Here is a 20,493-nt window from a genome sequence, read left to right on the forward strand (position 1 = left end):
ATCCAAAGTGTATGACGTCTCAGGGAAAAAAGCACTGAAATAAAGCACCGAAATGTGCGCTGCTTTTCGGTCTGGTTACTACCGTTTATGTCAGAACCGATACCCATCCCTACTTGCAGCAAGAAAAAACAAAAGTCCAGAAACACTGTTGCATCAGATCAGCTGCGTGTTATCGCTCAGTCACATTGGAGTAAAAATAAAATGTTAACCTTAGCGTACAGGGTTTGAATTGTTTTCACATTATGCGACTAACTGCAAGTAGTTGCAACAACCGACTAGCTGTCCTTAACTGAGCAACACACTCATCATCTAGGCAACCACTTTGGATCACATAGTGATTGCACTGGTTGCCTGCTGCCTGGCAACTGGTCTCCAAACAATTGTGGTCTTACTCATATCAACTGCAATTACCGTTTCTGAATTTCTCTATGAGGTACTGGCTCAACTCTGAATGCAAGCAACAGACTGTGTGTATACAACAGACTTGCAAGATGGTTAAACTGCGTATGATTGCCATCTTTACTACATTCAATCGAAAACTGGCAATAGACCGATTACAGATGACTCGGTCTTATTACCGTTTGTTTGCATCTTGAGGCATTGAAGTCGTTTTAAAGACTGCAACTGACTGCAAGTACGACCAGGTTCCCATCTTGAAAGCAACCATTTCAAAGGGAATGAGATCGCATTGCACACGGTTGCAGTATTTTTAGGTTTGCTGCAGTCTCCAACCACCGTTTGTCCTAGTGTGACTCTAGCGTTATGATTTAGATTTCTGTGGTGAATCTTTGTAGAGCTTACAACGTAACCCACTTAAGCATCCGGCACTGTTACCAGCATTCATACTTTTGCACAGTGTTTTATATTTTAATCGACTTGGGGTTGTCTCCTGGTGCTTTATATGCAGAGCTAGCCACGATAGAAACTAAATGCTGGGGCTTTTTTCCCCCTCCTGGGTCCCTAACTCTTTGTTGCGGTCCATTTTTTCCCTCCTTGGAGGTAAGCATAATTGTCCACTTCTTTGTACATTCTCTCACATCCATTCTGATGGTGTTGTCAATCTCCCTCCAGGAATTTGCTGAAATCTATGAGTCCTTATATTGAGGCTATGATTATTATTTCTTATACTGAGGTGATGATGGTTATTCTCTCACTGACAAATTCAAATTTTGCAACAGAAAAGTAGCCAGAAATGCACAGAAGGCATCAACAGTCTTGAAAAGGCCAATCTGAATAGTGAATTGTGGTTCCTTTTACAAGGAGGTGCTAGTTGGGTTAGAGCGTACAGTTTCAGAGGGATTTGAGGTTAAGATATACCCAAGATGTAGATTTAACACATTAGAATAAATCTTCCGTTTGGCATGTTGAATTTGTACCCTTTAAAAAAAAAAAATGTTTATACAATTCGTGGAAAAAAAATAGTTATCAATACACTGATGCCAATTCATTACATTTTAATAGAAAATGCATTAAACAGATCTTCAAATTATTTAAGCAGGGTCACTACTCTATGACTGTTTATGGCAGCAGTTATGAAATGAATGAGGGTAAAGTGAAGGCAAAAACACCCAACTTGAAGAGAAGAAGATGAAAATCAGAGGGGTGTAATTTTTGACCACTGGTGAAACCAAATCAGAGTTAATCATATTTGTTGCCAGATTAGTGTGATTAGATAATAACAATACACATGCTGACACCACGCTGCAACAAATAAACACCTAAAGACCACATGTAGGGATATTTTTTCTTTAAAAATTAAAGCAATGGTGGGTGCTTGCCTTGTACTGTATTGCAGAGTGTCTGCATCGTGATAAGCATCATCATAGCAGACAGCATATCACGACAGCGTCATTACACGTTTCTACTATACCCCTCATCTAAACCATTAATATGATACACAGTTTGAAGTTTTGAAATAAATTAAACATTGGTATCAGCTACAAATGAAGCCACATACACATCCTTAATGCTACTTCTACTTATTTAGAGTGTAGGCTTTTTGCAACAAGTTTACATAACGTCCTGTTCTTACTGACTGTTGGAAAAAGCCACGCTTCACAACATAAGAACCAAAAGACACATTAGCAGCAAAACACTTGGGTAATTTAATATAATTTCTTCTTTTCTGCTGTAACTACAGTGGAACTGTAACTCAGTGGGAAGACCAAAGCGTCAACCCTGCCAGCAGCATCAGTTTGATTCCCACTGAGGCCACCCACTCTAAAATGTATAAAAAGTGTGTGTATTCACAGTGCTTGGGATAAGTGTCAACTACATGCTATGTCTTATCTACAGTTATTTTAGTTGGGCTAGTCTGTCACACCCTCACATTTCTGAGCAGTAAAGTCTGTGGATATGTAGGAGTTCACCAAGTCCACTACAACCCACCTAAATTATCATCTACTCATGGCTGCTCTGAATAAGAAAGCAGCATTTAAAGTATCTCAGTAGGTACAGTCTATCCAATGGTTGCAACATGTTCTGCAACTGGATTTCCTCACAATCCAAAAACAAAGGCGGTGAAAAACGCTCCTCTAGCCTTATACCAGCGTCTGGCGAAAAATCATTTGGCAATGAATTTAACATTTCATTGCACACGGAGGTAGGTGGTATACAAAATGCAGAGCTGAAAATGCCTGTAACTCAATGCAGGAACACATGCAGTCTGACGGCACATATGCTGCTGTGTTACTGACAACTAAATAAGGGATGATGAAGGTAAAAGAGGAAACAAAGGCTGCAAAATAAAACAATTCATTTCCTTACAAAAGGGGCCTTGCCACAAAAGCTAAAATCAATCCATTTATAATAACACATGCTTTCTCATCTCCCCCTCACACACACACCTCAGTGCAGCCTGTACACATGCCAGATCTTGTCGCCCCAGGAAATGGGCTTCATACATCTTGTCTGACTGCAATAAAGCAGTGCCTAAGATTCTATTTCCAATAAACGTCGACTGATTGGAAAACTCATTCTAATATCAATTTCCATCTGGGCCCTTTAAAAGGCAATCAGCATAGCTTCATCTCGGTATATCATGGGCTCCTTGAGATGATGACACAGCACTGGCTCTCTCCTTCTGCATAATGGCCTTCTCCTATCAAGGCATCTGCAATGAATAATACCACCCATGAATGGGCTATTTAGTCTGTGTTCGCACAGATAGGGGCCACTTCCCTGAATATTAATCCAGGGTTTTACACTTCATATGGTTCTCTCAGGGCTGCACCATTTTTCATTCGGAGGACTGAGGCACTTAGTGTGATTTGGCACACTCATAGTTTCTCTCCAAGCTTTCTCAGAAGTGACAATGGTGATTACCAACAGAATCTCACTTTGTTTAAGACATCCAGATCCCACCAAACTACAATTTAAGTCAAAGAATTTCTTCGACGAATGTTGTCAGCAGCTCATCTCAAAAACGTAAGGTCAAAGGAGAATCTAACCAAACGCACAGCCAAATGAATTTTAAAAGAGCAACAACGATAATATTCAATATTCTGGATATCAGATGTCTGTTAAAGGATAACCTTGGTGGTTTTTCTAAATGTAATAATGTACAGGTCTGAACAGCTCGTTTTGCCTTAGCATTTGCTTTTCAAAAAAATAGAAAACAAATAAAACATGGCAGTCAAAGCATGAAAAGCCCAACTAAATGCAAAATTATTATTGCATTTCCTCATCTCCATAGAATTAATAGTCAAGATTTCTTTTTCCTCACCTTCCAGCCACTGCCCGCCTCCCTGTAGTAGGGAAAGTTATCACAGATCCACTGGTAGATCTCGCTCAGTGTCATCTTCTTCTTTGGCGAGCTGTTGATAGCAAACGTGATAAGGCTGGCGTAGCTGTAGGGCGGCTTGCCATCCTTGTGCTGCTGCACCTCCTCCTGGTCCAGCGTGGTGTTGGGATCGAGCAGGGCGCTCTTCTTTCCCATGCCGGGCCCGTGGGCATTCTGGGCATCAGCCTTGCGAATGGCCGCCTGCATGGTTAGCTGAGGGAGCCAATCCATGGAGGTCAGGCTGCTTTCCAGCTCCGACGTCATGGTGACGACCGGCTGGACAAAAGGGGGTGGGGAAAATGTGAAGGTGTTGGTGGTAGCTGTTGGTGTTGGTGACTGATGGAGAGCAGACCAGGTGTGGAATAACAAAGGCGAGTGGGGAATGAAGTTAAGGCTCCCTCAGCTCAGGACATCAGCATACCATCTTCTGGAGATCAGCTGTAGAGAAACAGCAAAGAGACATGCTTAAATAAGTCAACCAGCCTGTGTGATAAGGAGAAATTAAACGTTGGGAATGTAGAGAAGGAAACAGCTCCAATATCAAAAACCAGGCGTGTTTATAAAGCATGCTTATATTTGCTGTGCAGTAGATCACAAGCCAACCACTTTCTCCACCACTTGCTGCTCTGAAAGCTGACTCATAGCTGGGACTCCATCTGCACAGAGAGAGTAAATGCCAGGCAATTGTTTTCACAACTGCCAGCCAAATGGGGGAATGGCTCAGGAGGAATTCCGACTCTCTTGAGGGTAGTAAACCCCCTCTCTATTTTTCCTGCCTGCCTCCTTCCCCACCACCCCTTCCCCCTCAAATCGACCCTCTGCTGTAAACAAGCCAGCTAGTGTCATCTTGCAAACTGTTTCGCCGCCCGTAACAGCCTGTCTCGCTGTCCCTCTCGGCACACTGCCCTCTGCGTCTTAAAATAGGGGGGCAGAGAAAAGCCTAAAGTTACCAAGATAGGTTAAAGGGTGTACACGAGAGAGAGAGAGAGAGAGAGAGAGAGAGAGAGAGAGAGAGAGAGAGAGAGAGAGAGAGAGAGAGAGAGAGAGAGAGAGGCTGAGGGGAGAATGAGGACTCCTCACCAAGTTGTGGGATTTTTCTCTTGACTAAGCACACTCACACAAGTGTGTTTGTTAGTGTGAGAGAGCATGTGAGAGTTTGAGTGCATGTCAGGCTGGAAATAACACAGTCTTGACAACACTTAACAGGTCAAATATCTTTCAAAAATAGTGTTTGTGTACCCTTGTGATGCCACTGAACCAGATTTTTCAAACTTTTTAAGCACATTTGAGAATGAGTATTTTTGCTAAATACAACTAATAAATTTTACTTGTTATACTAATAATTATTTTTATTACAACATGCTACAAAAAAGGAACCTCGGTTTGTCTGAATGCAGTTTTACAAGTATTAAAAATATCTACTCCATTACTGACATCGAACTTTTAAAATCTCAGATTTGTTTTATATCCGTTTACTTAATGAGCAAGTCAAAAAACATGGCAAGACAGACACAAAAAACATAATTTATATGCTGCTCTGCTTACCATCTGAAATGCATCAGGAAGAGTACGAAATTCCCAAATTGGCCGGCAGTTTGTGAGAAGCAGTATATGGCTGTCCCTTTCAATTGATCTCTCACAGTAGGGGTTAGCTAGTGCCCAGCAGCCAATTCAATATCTGCTATCAGTGCAGACAGGCAGAGCAGATGATGAAGGCATTTCCACACATCCAAACAGAATTCGGAGAAAGGAAAAACCAAAACCGGCTGCGGGAGATCATTAATGGATTGGCGCAGTGGTCTTAAATCTTCCCTTAGTATAATCAGGGTCAGGTTTCATCAGCCGCTGTTAAGTTTCTAATCCAAGTTTTTCTGAACAAAATGCATTAAAATATTTTATTCATTCCATTTCTTGCCTGCTATTAAACTGATATAATTCCTATAAAGGATGCTCCGAGTATCAAAAACTCCCATTTTCAGGGCTAAGAAAGATGGATCTGACAGAGAAAAGTAGCTATGGTTACCTTGAATTTATGCCAGAATGTTTCAAAAACTACTTTTATGTTTGAGCCCCCCCCCCATACACACGCTATGTGTACCCAAACTCTGGGCGTTTGTAACATACAGAGCATGAAGGAAAACATAGAAACACTTTCTGCTGGAAAATGAAAAGTTTAGAAAGATGTTTTGATACTTGATTCCCTCCTTGATATTGTTACCTCGAGAATCTGTGGTAATGGATCAAAATCAAGCTGTTCAGACAAGCCTTATGAAACTCAAACATATTTTGAATCTGTTGTTTTTATTCTTCATTAGCACTTACATCATGGCTGTTCACGGACAACACAGGAGAACTGAAACTTCTCCCCCATCCTCTGCAGTCATGAGCAGACTGATAAATGAAGAGGCTTGCTGACTGACTATACTGACAGGTGAGTCAGACTAATGGTGAATAACTCTTCCTCATCATACAAATAAATACAAGGCATCTCCACCCTGTAACTGAACTGAAGGTGACTCACAGGGCTGCTGACAGTAATTTTCCCTCTATGAGTAGAAGCCCACTGAAATACAAAACTAATTAGATTTTAAAATTAATCTACACATTATACACCGTACAGGCCTCCGGTACAGATTTTACATCAGTGTCGTGCAGTCTCTGAAAGTGCAGCCAGTACAGCGTCCATTTTGAGATACTATGTGGTACTCTTAAACTGATCTCAGTTCAGTCAATAGCCCATTTAATTGATGTTCACACTGTTAAGTAGGGTTGCAACTATTATTTTAATCAATCAATCTGCGGAGCATTTCCTCGACTGATTAACTGCTGGGCCAGCACACTTAGCTTTAATCTTGTGTCATGCTTTTGTCCTATCACAGATGTTCTGAAAAAGGCACAAAGCACACATGAATGACAAGGTATAACTATAATATCCGACAATTTGTCTTATAAAAATTTTTTTAAGTAATTAATTTCTCACTGTTTTATTGTTGATCCACTATTTGACTAACTGTTTAGAGCTTGTTCAACACAAATAATCAAGATTTAATATGAAATACTTTGCCTACATTAAAAGAAACTAGCCCCAGGTTACAGTCTGTCACTTAGTTTAGACTGTCAGAACATGCCCAAGCGACAGTATTGTTTGGCCTTTGATTTGAGTCTGTTGCTATGCAACATGCTGACGTCACAATACGTCACTGAAAGTTTTGTTGGTTTCAACTTGTTGTTACTGATGTGAAATTACGATACAATGCTGTCATAAGGTCCTGTAGGTGCATAAATGCTACAAATAGGTCCTTTTAGCCCATTTCTAAGTAGTTGCAAGATAACATGACCATGTCTTAATATTCAATATAGATAAGAACCTTCAGGGGACCAAGACAGAGTAAAACACACACTGAAGTCAACTACAAAATAAAAGTTGACAAAATGTCAGGCAATAAGCCATGCTTATACATCAGTGTTTTTGTACAAGTATTTCTAAAAGTCTGCCCCTCCTGCATTATTAAATACAGCATGTTGCCATCAGAAAAGCAGAAGAGAGTTAAAAGAAAAGAGAAAAAAAGAGAGAGACTTATGTGTAATGTTTTCACAAAATACTGAGCATAAAGGGGGCATGCAAGGAGGAAGCAGGCTGAGCCTTCTGTTGGCCAGCAGAGGTGAGGTGACTGAGACAAGGGTTGATGAAAAGTGCTCCGCCCGATACATGGAGACACATGCCATTTGACCCTCCACGCTAATGATCCAGCTGCTACATAATCTGCAGGGCCAAGATGGTGACTTAATTAGAAAACCTTGTGCTGTGGCAGGAATGATGAAGCGCAACACAAGGAGGCAGTAAGACGGCCTCCCAGCTGCCTTCATTATCCAAGTAGTGGGACAGTCAATGCAGGGATGTGCCCGAGCCCACTGCTGCATCACAGAGGGCTGTCTGATTACATACACCAACAGATTTGGGGGTGGGCAGAGGAGGCGGGGAAGACGAGAAAAGCCAGAGGACATGGAACGGTGGGGGTGAGCTTGAAGGGCACAACCTAGATGACATCAGGCCTGGTACAGAGCAGAAAGTGGAAATGGTCTGCATCCAAGGGGTCTTTGAGTTCAGGCTGTATCATTAGGTGCCAAAGGGAAAAGGCTGCAATGCCACACACATGGAGACACTTTGATCTAGCTGTAGGAAAATGAGGTTCCGTCACTGTCATCGCCAACAAAAAAAAAGAAAAAAGAAAAACATCTTTCTCCCTCTCTCCACTTTAATTTGTTTTTAGAATGGCGTGCCAAGAGTATTTTTTGAGTGCTGAGAGGGAGAAATGGACAGTCAAATCTATTCTCTATTCAAGACTCAACATTTCTTTATCCTCCAGGGATTAATGGCAGATTTAGTTCTGAACGAAAAAATGAAGGCGTATTTGAAACATCTTAATTTACCAACTTCTTGACAGGACTTATCAACAGTCCTGCTGCCAGCAGAGCACTGACAGCAAATCAGTGATTGTGTTTGGTGTCTCAGCTACTAAGTTTGAAGTGGCTCAATCAAACTGACAGCATGGCTATAATACATATGCCAAGATATCTTTTATTCAAGAATCCCCAACGAGGCAACAAGCTGAGTAACGACCAGGGATTACTCAACGTAACACAGCAGATTACGTCAACTCGTGTTAGGCAAGCATGTACCGAGCCACCAGTCAGCAACTGCGTCATAAAATCAGTGCTGTACTCCCGTCACCACTATTGCAAAATTCATGCCTGCACTTAGCAAGCACTTAAAATTTTAGTACCCACACAACAATGCATGGCCCAGAGAGAAATTAATATTTCAGCTGTGATATTAATACTGTGTGTGACACTTAAATGACTTCAAACATTTTTTACAGTGACAGTAAGCATGTCTTTAATCGCAATTTAGAAAGCGAGGAGGGTTGATGAATGGGTGAACGTCTGCATGAAGTATACTAACATCATTACAGGCGTGTACGTACAGAGTGTTTCCTGAGATGGCTAAACAATGTCTGGAACCTTCTTCTGTGACATCGGAGGTAGGGATACACTGTATCTTTCCAAAATAGACAGTTTCATACTTAACCACGTTATGCAGCAAATGGTCGGATGCGAGGGTATGAAAATATGCAATCTTTGAACTCTGAACCACAATCACATCTCACTGCAGCCTTCTGAAAGACTTCCAAACAGCAGTGTTTAAGATGTGGTATGACCCAATCGGCGTAGATTTTTACTGGATCGTGAAGAATAAAACCTCCAAATGTTCAGGTGTGTTTCCAGTTCACTCTTTACTTTGGCACTTACACAGCTGCTTTTAACTAGGTATTAATTACCATAGCTCCTTATGGCTAATTAGCATAAGCTACATGAGCACATGGCTGATTTGCATCAGATAACATCTAAACATTACAAGAGCCATTTCGAAACAGCCATTCCTGAACCTATACTTACACAAAAGCATTTACAACCACCACAAAATGAGCGCTCCGTTTACAAAAAAAAAAAAAAAAAAACTTAACTGTGCATTACAGCTCAGAGCTTGGCTAACTACACAGTAAGCTTCAGTGAAACGACAAAACGAAATCTTGGTTATTTTATTGCATTTATATTTAAGCTTTACACAGTGCCTCGTCTCTAATATGTTATTTATTAATAATGCAATGGGAGGTCATAGCAGTAGCAACAGGCTTGGGTTGTGGGGTATCAGCAGTGGAAATCTGCATGGCAGCTTTGGCTTGTCCAATTTCATCCAACAGCTCTTAACCAGCCTATTAAATAGTCTTACTTACATAAAGCTAATAATTATATTCATACAATATGTCAATACATATGACACAAGAGGGGACCTTGAGCAACCATCTCTATGTGACAATTCTGCTTAACATTTGTGACCTATACTCTAGTTTAACAGTTCTGAACCTGGGACTGCATGCACAATACAAAAGTTCAATCTGTGCCCAGTATCCAGCTTTAATAGCAATTACAGCCTCAGTTTCAAACAACTGGCAAACATATACTAATGATTCCTGAAAGACGAGCATGGAATTCAAACTGTTGCAATATACTGTCTCTTTCCCTCATAAAATAAATTCTCGAGCTGACCACTGTTGTGATTTGGCACTATATAAATACAACTGAAGTAATGTTTTGAGAAAAACTACCCACAAAATATCCTATAAAAAGGTCACTCTGCTCTTGTCACACATTGCCTCAGTGCCAATGAATGAAACTAACAGACAGGACATTCATCAAAAAGGGAACTAGTAACTGAAGCAGAAGTGCTGCATGCACACGAAAGGGAAGTAGGCAGAACAAAACGTGAATTAAATAGGTTTTACTATTTGAATTACAGTTTTTTTTTTCCTGTCCAGAGAGAAAAGCAAAAAAACAACAAACAAACAAACAAAAAAAACAGGCTATTGTGGATTTGCAGTAGGAAGCAGCACTTAAAGAACTGACATGCACCCCATAGCCAATGCAAATCAAAAATAACTGCACTAACTGAAACAGCAAGCAGGTTTGTCATCCGTCATTTCTCTCTCTCTCTCTCTTTTTTTTTTTTTTTTTTTTTTTTTTTTAAATGCAAGGTCAATGAATCAGAAAAAATAAAACCGTTATTATGCTTGTCTAAAGAAATGCATGTGTTAACCTGCATCTCGAGTATCTGTATATCAAAAAACAGCGCCTGTCACTGTGTCTGTGCTCACTGCAGGAACTACTGAGGACAATGCAAAAGCTGTCATTTTAACTCGGCATGAGTAAAAACATGTTTATACGTGACTCTATACTAGCGCTGGGCGATATATCGTTTTTTGTTTTTTTTTTAAATATCGATATATTTTTATATGAGATATAAGATGTGACGATATCCTTTATATCGATATAGTCTATGTTACGTTATAATTATAGTTGTGGAGCCTCTCTTTCGTCCACTTTTGTCTTTACGCAACGTTACTCGACCTCGCCTCTCTCCTTCACTAAACACAACTCCCCCTCCTTCCCCATCGCTTCACCTGCAGGCAGCGACAAGATGGACATGGCAAATCTCCGTTAACGAGTTACTGCGCATCGCCCCATGCGTGGGGCTGGACGGCGTCAACGTGTTAATGACCTAACCACGCTAACAAGCTAACCACGCTAACGCCATGCACGGCCTGAAATCCTTTCATTTTCTCAAAAGTTGACAGCGCGCCTTATGTATGAATTCTGGTTGTGCTTGACCGCGAACCGATTTAATGTGGTACACAGCGCTCAGCAATCTGTCAAAAAAAAAAAAATGTTTTAGTACGACTTTGGTAAGCTACAGAGCTGCACCACTTGATGGATTGTCGGAGCATTATGGCTACCGAGGAGCCTCGCATAGTAATACGTACTGTGCTTCAACGTAATATTACCGTCTTGTGTGTGTGTATAAGGACCATAAATGGCACCTGTTAAGACACATGGTTACAAAGCGGATTTCAAACTCCAGGCTGTCAGTCACGCAGTAGAACTTTTGGGAACAGAGCTGCTGTGAAATCTGTCTTTGTTATTATGCTCAGTGTATTTTAGTTTACATTTTGACTGCACAATTGTGAGCTCTTTGTTATGCACAAAAACAACAGTTTTCTTTTATTTATGGAGCATTATTATTTAATAAATGCTCAATTTATTTTTGAGTAGTTTTTTTCATGTACATCTATGCTGTATGTTAATAAAAGTGCCTGTGTGACATCTGGGACACAGCTTTGACTAAGAACTGTCTTTCTGTTCTTACTTTATGGTTTTAAAAAAAAAAATATCGAGATATATATCTTATATTGCCATCCAGCTAAAAAATATCGAGATATGAATTTTGGGTCATATCGCCCAACCCTACTCTATACTATAACACAAGGTATACAAATTCTCTACAATTAAAGCTTACAAAAACGTTTGCTCAATATGACTAATTATTATAGGTGTTTATACCAATCAGCGATTAAGTGGGGGGTGCAAAGTGACCACTCTAAATATGTTGACTGGAGTGTGGGGTGAACTGAAGGGGTTACATTTCAAAATCCTTAGTCAATTCCCTTCAGACCCTTTAGGTGCATCTAAAATACAACCCCTTTCAGATGCATAACTCTCTCATTGCCTTTATCTAAAGGCTCCTCCCAGTTTCATCCAAACATTTCAATGGCTCTGACAGACAGAAGAAGCCCCAGTACTAGTGTTATATCATGTCCTATGTGTTAACAGTACATCAGAGATGTATAATGCATTATGTCAGAGTTCGCTATATTTTGATATTATTTTTGATAACTGAAGCCATGTAATCCAAGTAGCCACGCTTTAATAAACTTCAGTAAACAGATGGAACAAGTGTTAAACTGTAGCTTGCAAAGCACACTTCGCTGGCCTGAAGTGCAGATCACAATGTAATTTGCTGTTAGATTCTGATCAATTCCATCTCTGTGTCAGGGATAATTTTTCATACATAATTAACGAGGTTACTGCTGTTGTGCCACACGTCTAAATGGGCAGAACTCTTTGGATTTGGAGAGGCTTACGGATGACTTGTGATGCAGTTTGGCACTGCGAGTGTGTAATAAACTCAGAAGAAAGGCTTCCAGAAACAGCTGGAAGCAACAGACGAACTTCAGCTCCCGTTAGCATTTCATCAGAACTCGGATTACAGTCATTAACGGGGAATCTCATTAGACTGGCTCCTCAACGCGGTTAGGACTTAACCATAAATGACGTGAAATTGTAGATCAAAGTGAAGGAACACTCAAAATGCAACATACGTGAAAGGTGTTTGGCATTTCTGGAGAGTTCTGTATACACCTTCAATAACTGAAGGCATGCAAACGGAGCGTCCTGCACTCTGATGTTTATGGATCAGTGTAGAAATGTGTTGCTCTCTGTCCATTGTGCAACAAAAAGTCTGTTTGTTAACATTGTTATTTGCAAATATTGCTATCCCTACTGTATAACAAGAATAAACGTATTTAGGATAATGCAGCATCACCTCATAATAGATCCTACTCAAAGTATAACATAGACGTCTATGGATTTTCAGGACACTGTGTGCAGCAGCGTGTTTGAGGAAGGGTTACTAAAATATCTTAAATGCGTTCATTTTTTAAACATTTAGAATTGAGAATTTTGTTCAACACAAGTCAACAAAAGTTAGAATGACTTAAATTACTTTCAATATGTTTTTTAAAGATTACTGATAGTTGACCTCACTTCCTAAGTGAGTTACCAGCAAGAGTCTATGTGAAGACATCTCTTTTTATAGCCTCCTAGGACCTGGCGTCCACATATGTGGGTGGACATCACATTTTCGGTTATTTAGACCAAAATACTCAATTTTGCTCTACAAAGGCCTGATGTCCACTTAGGAGGACATTATACTGTTACTGTTCTATCGAAATCTTGAACGAATATCCTCATACGTGGCTCTCATTTTTTCTTAGAAACAAAAATCAGGTAAAAAAAACGAACAAAAAAAAAAAAAATCTGGTAATTCTTTGTTTTTACATTCATCGGGCCGCAATATGCCCAAATATCAAAGAGAAATCAAAAATGCATGCCGTGTAAGAGTTCGGGTCTTAGGTGGTTAAGGCTCTTTGATTAAGTTGTAAAGCAAGGCAGGACTAGTTTACTGTGCAACCTAAACTTTTTTTTTTTTTTTTTTTCACCAATCTCAATTTATTCAGTCATTGGCTAGCATTAGAAATATGTAAATATATATACACACACATTAGTTATACAAAATAGGTCATCAGCTGCATTAATCCATTAAAATATTTAACTTCTTTTGCAGGCTGTGCGTTGCCATTATGAGTTTTCAGTTTGCCATTTCCTCTCAAGTTTCTATAGAATGACAAATGCTTGCTGTAATAGGAAAAAATTATTTTTATTGTATAATAAGGCTATACCACAGTCAACCCATTTTATTTCGTACCTAGAACACAGAGTTGCCTACCGAGAACTACTTCCCCTCAAATACCTGTGCATCACTCATCATTTCCTCTCTGAGAAAAGAGTAGGCTATTCTGCTCACATTCTGACTCCCACTTGCAGACAGAAGACTGTTGATAGGCACCAGACCAGCGCTCTCCTGCACTTATCTGCAATTTCCGCGATTAATCCCCTTTTACTGCAGTCATGCATCCGTCACGGCTAACACTCCAGCAGCATGTGTCTGCTCAGCTACAGACACAACCATTAAGGCCCTTGATGACTGTGCTGCTGCATGTGCTACCTTAGAACTGCAGAGGTGATGAATGCAGCATTAAAAACAATGTCACTAGGATTCAAACAAACCACAATAAATATTTACACCAATGATTGTTAAATGCTGACCTGACTTTGGCGTGTTTGGAGAGAGAGACAGGGAGAGCACGAGATGGAGAGAGACACAACAAGGGAAAGTGAAAGAGCGAGAGAGAGAGAGCTCATTATGACAAGAATCTTCCCGTAGTGTGATGGTAACTTGGCAAAAGGGAGGGGAATCGCTAAGTGTGCTCCCTCTGTTATGCCTGAAGATTTGGCACTTGCACTCACAACAACAACAGTGATGTAACCTGGTAACAAGACTTTGGCATGTGTACTCTCGACCGAAACCCGGGTCATACCTTCCATATCAACGGCTTTATATACAGCGTGGGAGAAGCTCGTGTTTTCCTAGCGATTGCAGGGGGGGGGGATAAACAGGGAGGGGTGGGAACTCTGCTCACCTGCCCTTCAGTCAAAGGAGAGACTCCTCACTTTTTCCACCCCTAGAGTCAAAAGGACTTATGGGGTTATTTTAAGGATCTTTCAAACTAAAATAGCTGTGCGTCTGAGTATTGTGATTGCACGTGAGCTCTAATCATGTAGCGAACCACCCTAAGCCTCATCTTCATTAAAAAACTAAAAAGTAGGTACCAGCAATGCCAAGGCAACAGCTTTTAACGTCAGTCTTCCTTCTCAATTAAAGGCTTAATGGTTCTGCTGAAACCACCCCCAGGAAGAAAGCATTAATAACCCAGTCCTTACTTGCATTTTTAGGATGTGTCAATTATCGCTTCACTGCTCACACGGCTGAGCACATTGTTCAGCTTATTGCAGCCTACAGCAGAGCCCGTCGCCAACGGAGGTCTCTGAACGCTGTGCACAAGCGTGCGTGTTTTACAGTGTAATCTACGTGTCAGTTATATTAGTAGGTTACATTTTGTTCGAGTTGGTTTTTAAGATGCAGGCAAGCAGACCTCTCTGCTGCGCTCTTAAAAAAGAAAAATGGTATACATGCTCTTTCAGCTCCCCTACTCCCTCAATCCCACTTCGCCTGTGGTTGAACAAATCAAGTCCATAATTATTCTGCCAATCAATGGGGAGCGCAACTGTGGCTGTGGGGCAGTTTAACGCTGAGGAGAGAGGGAGAGAGAGTTGTCAACAAAGCAAAGCTAAACCTCAACATCCTTTAAACCCGCCAAACCTTAAAAAGGCAAGAGAGATACCTTTGTCTTATTAGCTGGTGCCAAATAAAGGGAGGAATTCTAAATATGTGATAAAGAAAAAGGGCGCCCAGCTGCTGCAAACAGACAGAGAGAAAGACATGCAAGTCGGGCAGAGGGACAGAGGATCACAGTAGTCAAAGATCTGGGAGTTGTCTGGGGGATCAAGAGAGCTGCTTCAGGCTGTCTGGATAGGCCACAAAGCAAGCAATAGGGATCATAATCCCCGAATCAAGACACAGCCAAAGCAAGAGAAAAATGTGAATGGATGTACAAGTGGAAGACTTTAGCGATTAGGGACATGTCCTCAGCTTCTCAGCAGTCAACCATGTTCCATGTTAATATTGGTTTGCGGGACTGGATTGATTTATATTAGAACCCAACATATATTTGCCATTTACAGAGCTAAAACATTCCAATATTGACCAAGGTTGTTTATATGTTTAAATGTACATATATCTATGATGTATTAGGAGCTACCCAGAAGGGAAAATGAAGGGAACATCATTTATAAGCTATACATTTCACAGAAGACTGGAGTTGGAGCTGCTCTGCTGGACAAACTGTTTGATGACACCATTTCCAAATTTCCCCAAGGTTATTTTTGTATGCGTGATGCGATATGTTCTGTTGAAAGGGAGAGAGACCGGAAAAGTTGTCATATCAGACAACATATGCACCCATTCCAATTTATCAGTTACGAGCTGATATCAGATAGCTGACACATGGTTGTGGTCATGCACAGATAGACATGTAGACAAAAAGACAGATAAAAGGATGGAGCGCTTTAGGCAGATAAAGGGAAGACACACAAGCACAAGGCTCCCAGTTAATTTCTGTAACTGCAGGTCAATACAAAAAACATAAAATGTTCCAGTAATTGAATAAGGCCATCCAGTGAATCAGAGCAGTGATCAGGAGGGGTTTGTCTCTCCATCCCTAACAGCTTGCCTGGGAGGTGGCCTTTATTTTGGAGGTGGCAGGGGTGCCTTGACACTGACCATGCGGGCCCAATTACCCCAGTCCCACGGCCTGGGGGCCCATATTAACACAGTCCCCCCCGGGAGGTTGACTCTATGCCAGCCTGGCAGCCAGCAAGACTCTGCTACTGAATCACAAATAGACCACTTAAGGTGCTGGCAGCCCGAGTGTTTGGTGGCAATCTTGAGGGCCTATCATCCTCAGTATTGGCTACATCCAGGTCTATGCTGATGAACCAGTGTTTGAGGTGAGCAGCGAGCTCTGTCGGCATGGGATCAGAACACGATATGATGTCCAAAAAAAAAAAAAAAAAAAAAGAAAAAAAAAAATCTGCACCACCTGAGTAAAGTTATTCTCTTTAGGAGTTAAAACAGTAAAAGAAATGCAGTAATATCAAGGACGAGTCAGTTCAGTTTTATTTATATTGCCTAGGGCTGGGCGATATATCGAGTTTTTTAAAAAATATCGATATATTTTTTATATGAGATATAAGATGTGACAATATCCTTTATATCGATATAGTCTATGTTACGTTATAATTATAGTTGTGGAGCCTCTCTTTCGTCCACTTTTGTCTTTACGCAACGTTACTCGACCTCGCCTCTCTCCTTCACTGAACACAACTCCCCCTCCTTCCCCATCGCTTCACTTGTAGGCAGCGACAAGATGGACACGGCAAATCTCCGTTAACGAGTTACTGCGCATCGCCCCGCCCCGTGTGTGGGGCTGGAAGGCGTCAACGTGCTAACGAGCTAACCACGCTAACGCCATGCACGGCCTGAAATCCTTTCATTTTCTCAAAAGTACCGAGGAGCCTCGCGTAGTAATACGTACTGTGCTTCAACGTAATATTACCGTCTTGTGTGTGTATAAGGACCATAAATGGCACCTGTTAAGACACATGGTTACGAAGCGGATTTCAAACTCCAGGCTGTCAGTCACGCAGTAGAACTTTTGGGAACAGAGCTGCTGTGAAATCCGTCTTTGTTATTATGCTCAGTGTATTTTAGTTTACATTTTGACTGCACAATTGTGAGCTCTTTGTTATGCACAAAAACAACAGTTTTCTTTTATTTATGGAGCATTATTATTTAATAAATGCTAGGGCTGCTCGATTATGGCAAAAATGATAATCACGATTATCTTCACTGAAATTCAGATCTCGATTATTTGCCGATATTTATTTAACCCTTTAAGACCTACTATAGAACCAAGTCCGCCAGAGCTTATATATATATATATATATTTTTTTTTACATGTTGTAATGCCATTTGTGGGAGCATTTCAAGTTGCTATACAACTGTTATAGCCCATATTTTAATAATATGTATGCATTAAGTCCATAGTAACTACATTAATTGCAAAAAAAAGTGCAATAAACTACAAAAAAATTGAAAATTGTTTTTGTTTTTTACATATATATATTTCTACTTGGAGAAATTTAAGAGGTTTATCCCTCAAAACTTTAAATACAAAAAAGTTGCAAAAAATAGTTTACAACAACAGGAAATTTATTTTGAGTGTCTTCATAGTTTTATTTTGGAGATACAGCAATTTTTATATACTGCAGGAAAAACAAAAAACAATCCTATGATGCAAATTTGCAAAGAAAACAGCAGGTGCATCAAAATAAACTATTTCCAGCAGTGCAATTCAAGTTCTAAGCATCCCAGAAACTATTCAGAAAAGTCAAACATGACCAGTATAGGCTTTTAAGGCCTACAAGTAAAAAAAACTACATTTTCCGCGAAAATGACATCACTTCCGGTTTCGGCAGGAAATGGCGGACATGCGATAGTTAGCGGTGACGTCTGTTTCAGTGTGCGAAGTGTTACGAACAGCTGATCGGATCGGCAAAGCGTGTTTCTGGAATATTATGTTTTTGTTCCTGCAAGCGCTTTTTATGCAGCTTTTGCAAAGCTATATGTGGAAGGAAACTGTGACCGAGGACAAGCTGATGGCATAAGATGTAAGTACAACTCCTCTGGTTTTATATGCAAAAAAAATTATTGCGCTAGCTTACACGGCTCAGGTTCTACAGGGATTTAAAAATAGTTACACAAAACGGAGCGTGCTGCTCTGACCGGCTTTAAAGGGTTAACAATAACAATGTATTGAATAATGACTTTAAAAAATAATATAAAATAGTGTGCAACACCACTGAAGTTTTTTTTACCTCTCTTTTCAACCAACGGTAGTCACACTCCTCTCCAAATAACTTCTACTTAGCTTTCCGAGCTTCCCTCGGGTCCTCTTAATCAGCGGTCTCCAACCTTTTTTGCGCCACGGACCGGTACCCACCAGCCATCTCCCGTGACTAGCTCGTGGGTGAGAGGAGGGAGACGGAACAAAAGATGTAGACCTATGTGCGGTATAAAAACATAGGTTGATGACTTTTATCGATTTAATAATCAATTCATCATTCTCTTTTCTAGCAATTTTTTTTAAAATTATTGATTCCAGCTTCTTAATTCTTAACTGATTGTGAAGCACTGTGGTCAACTCTGTTTTTAAATGTGCTATGCAAATAAATGTTAAATTGAATTAATGGTGAGGAAACACCACTTCTCTTTGCCTTACATGACAGTGAATTGTACAGACAGTTTTACAAGTCAGTCTTTTAGATTATCTTAAATTGGGCTAAAACTCCTGGTTTAATTTATAATGACAAACTGCCACATTAATCAATAATAGAAATTAACACTGAGCAACAGGCATGGTCAAGTAATTCCAATATGATGAGAATCACAAAAGATTATTAGGGCTAAATGACCAGCACATATTCAGTTGTCTGTCAAGTACACAGTGACAGCTCGAACATATATCATAGATAAATGTGAAAAATGTGGAGGAGACACAATGAAGAAATGTTAAAAAGAAAGGATTCCAGAATAACCCAAGCATGATTTAAAGGAATTACCTGTGTGGGCAATGCGTGTTCTGAGTACACAACAAAGAGCCGCAATCGAATCGTGTTTTGAATTTCAAATTCAAAACACAGTGGATGAGCATTGGCAGCTCTAAAGCGGGAGCAGACTGAAGGAGCTGTAACATTAGTTAGACTGAGACAGAATTTTCTTTCAAACTCCAAGTACAAAGAAAAAAAAATTAAAGTTGAAATAGCTTGCGGTTTTGGTTGATCTGTTAGATGTTCCTCTCACGTAAAGCCAAAAATCGTCTTCATTTATAATGGCACTAGAACTGGGGTTATAATTAAAACCATTTTGCTTTTTAATCAATATTCAATCTCTCAGAAATAATTAACAGCATATTAAAGAGTTTACTGCCTGACAGAGCTGGATGCCTCTACATCATTAAGCTGTTGAAGCGCTGCTCTTTGACTCCTCATGTCCCATTTCAGTGGTTTACTGCGCCTCCGTACAGGCTCTTTAAAATGCTCCCGGAGTCGTACTATACCTGCAGATAATAATACGGTCCGCTGATAACATATAGCATATATACTTTCGTGCTCATACCGAGACATGGCTTTTTAGCATGTAAACACTTACATGAGTGAATGTACATGTTACAAATACAAGGCTTATGCAAGTGCAGCTTTACGGGAAATGAAAGCAAACTACGTTCAAGGTTTGCAGGGCATATTGCTGAGAGTCAGCCACCTGCCATAAATCTGTGCCCTTTCCCCTGAGTGATAATGCACACTGCATTGGAAGTTGCACAACAACACGGCACACAACATATTAGCAGGCTGGGAAGTCATGGGTCAATAGTTACACATTTTCTTCACTCTCCATTCTTCAGCATTACCAAGGCATTTAAGCCACCGAGACCGAGATACTGGAGGTTTCTGTTCTGCAGACTCTCTCTGTCAAATACATAATACACAGGTCACACACACATTAGCGCCCCCCCCCCCCCCCCCCCCCCACACACACACACGCGCGCACCCCACCACACATGCAGTCCAGTTAAACCATGATCATAATTATCATATATGTCTACAAGAGAGACATTTAGCCACTGTAGCAGAATACAGTATGAAAGCACTGTAATCAGCTGTCGAATTAAACAACGCTGTCTTGCGTCACCAGGAATTGTTTGTGTTTATACAAGCCAATAAATTCCTTGGGCATTCTCCAGATGACTTCCATGATAATTTGGACGCAGCTCAGTTCTACTGCTGATTAAGGAGAGAGCGGCCGAGTAAAAACATGAAACCGAGACTGTCTGCAGCCAGGCCAGGAATGAGTGGACCAGGAATTTGTTTTCATGTGGAACAGACAGCTGTCGATGTCT

At 40.5% G+C, this 20,493-nt stretch overlaps 1 protein-coding gene across 3 annotated transcripts in view; it reads right to left on the reverse strand.

Annotated features, from left to right (window-relative positions):
• Window positions 1-20,493, reverse strand: part of foxj3 (forkhead box J3) — a 94,717-nt gene that overhangs the window by 51,755 nt on the left and 22,469 nt on the right. For all 3 annotated transcript variants that reach the window (XM_026167618.1, XM_026167616.1, XM_026167617.1), the window contains one exon: window positions 3,725-4,219. In XM_026167618.1, coding sequence (XP_026023403.1) covers window positions 3,725-4,045 — 321 coding nt within the window. In that variant the 5' untranslated portion in view covers window positions 4,046-4,219. The remainder of the gene's footprint in view (window positions 1-3,724; window positions 4,220-20,493) is intronic.

The sequence above is a fragment of the Astatotilapia calliptera genome, chromosome 5 (genome assembly GCF_900246225.1).
Source record: "Astatotilapia calliptera chromosome 5, fAstCal1.2, whole genome shotgun sequence".
Lineage (NCBI taxonomy): Eukaryota > Metazoa > Chordata > Actinopteri > Cichliformes > Cichlidae > Astatotilapia > Astatotilapia calliptera.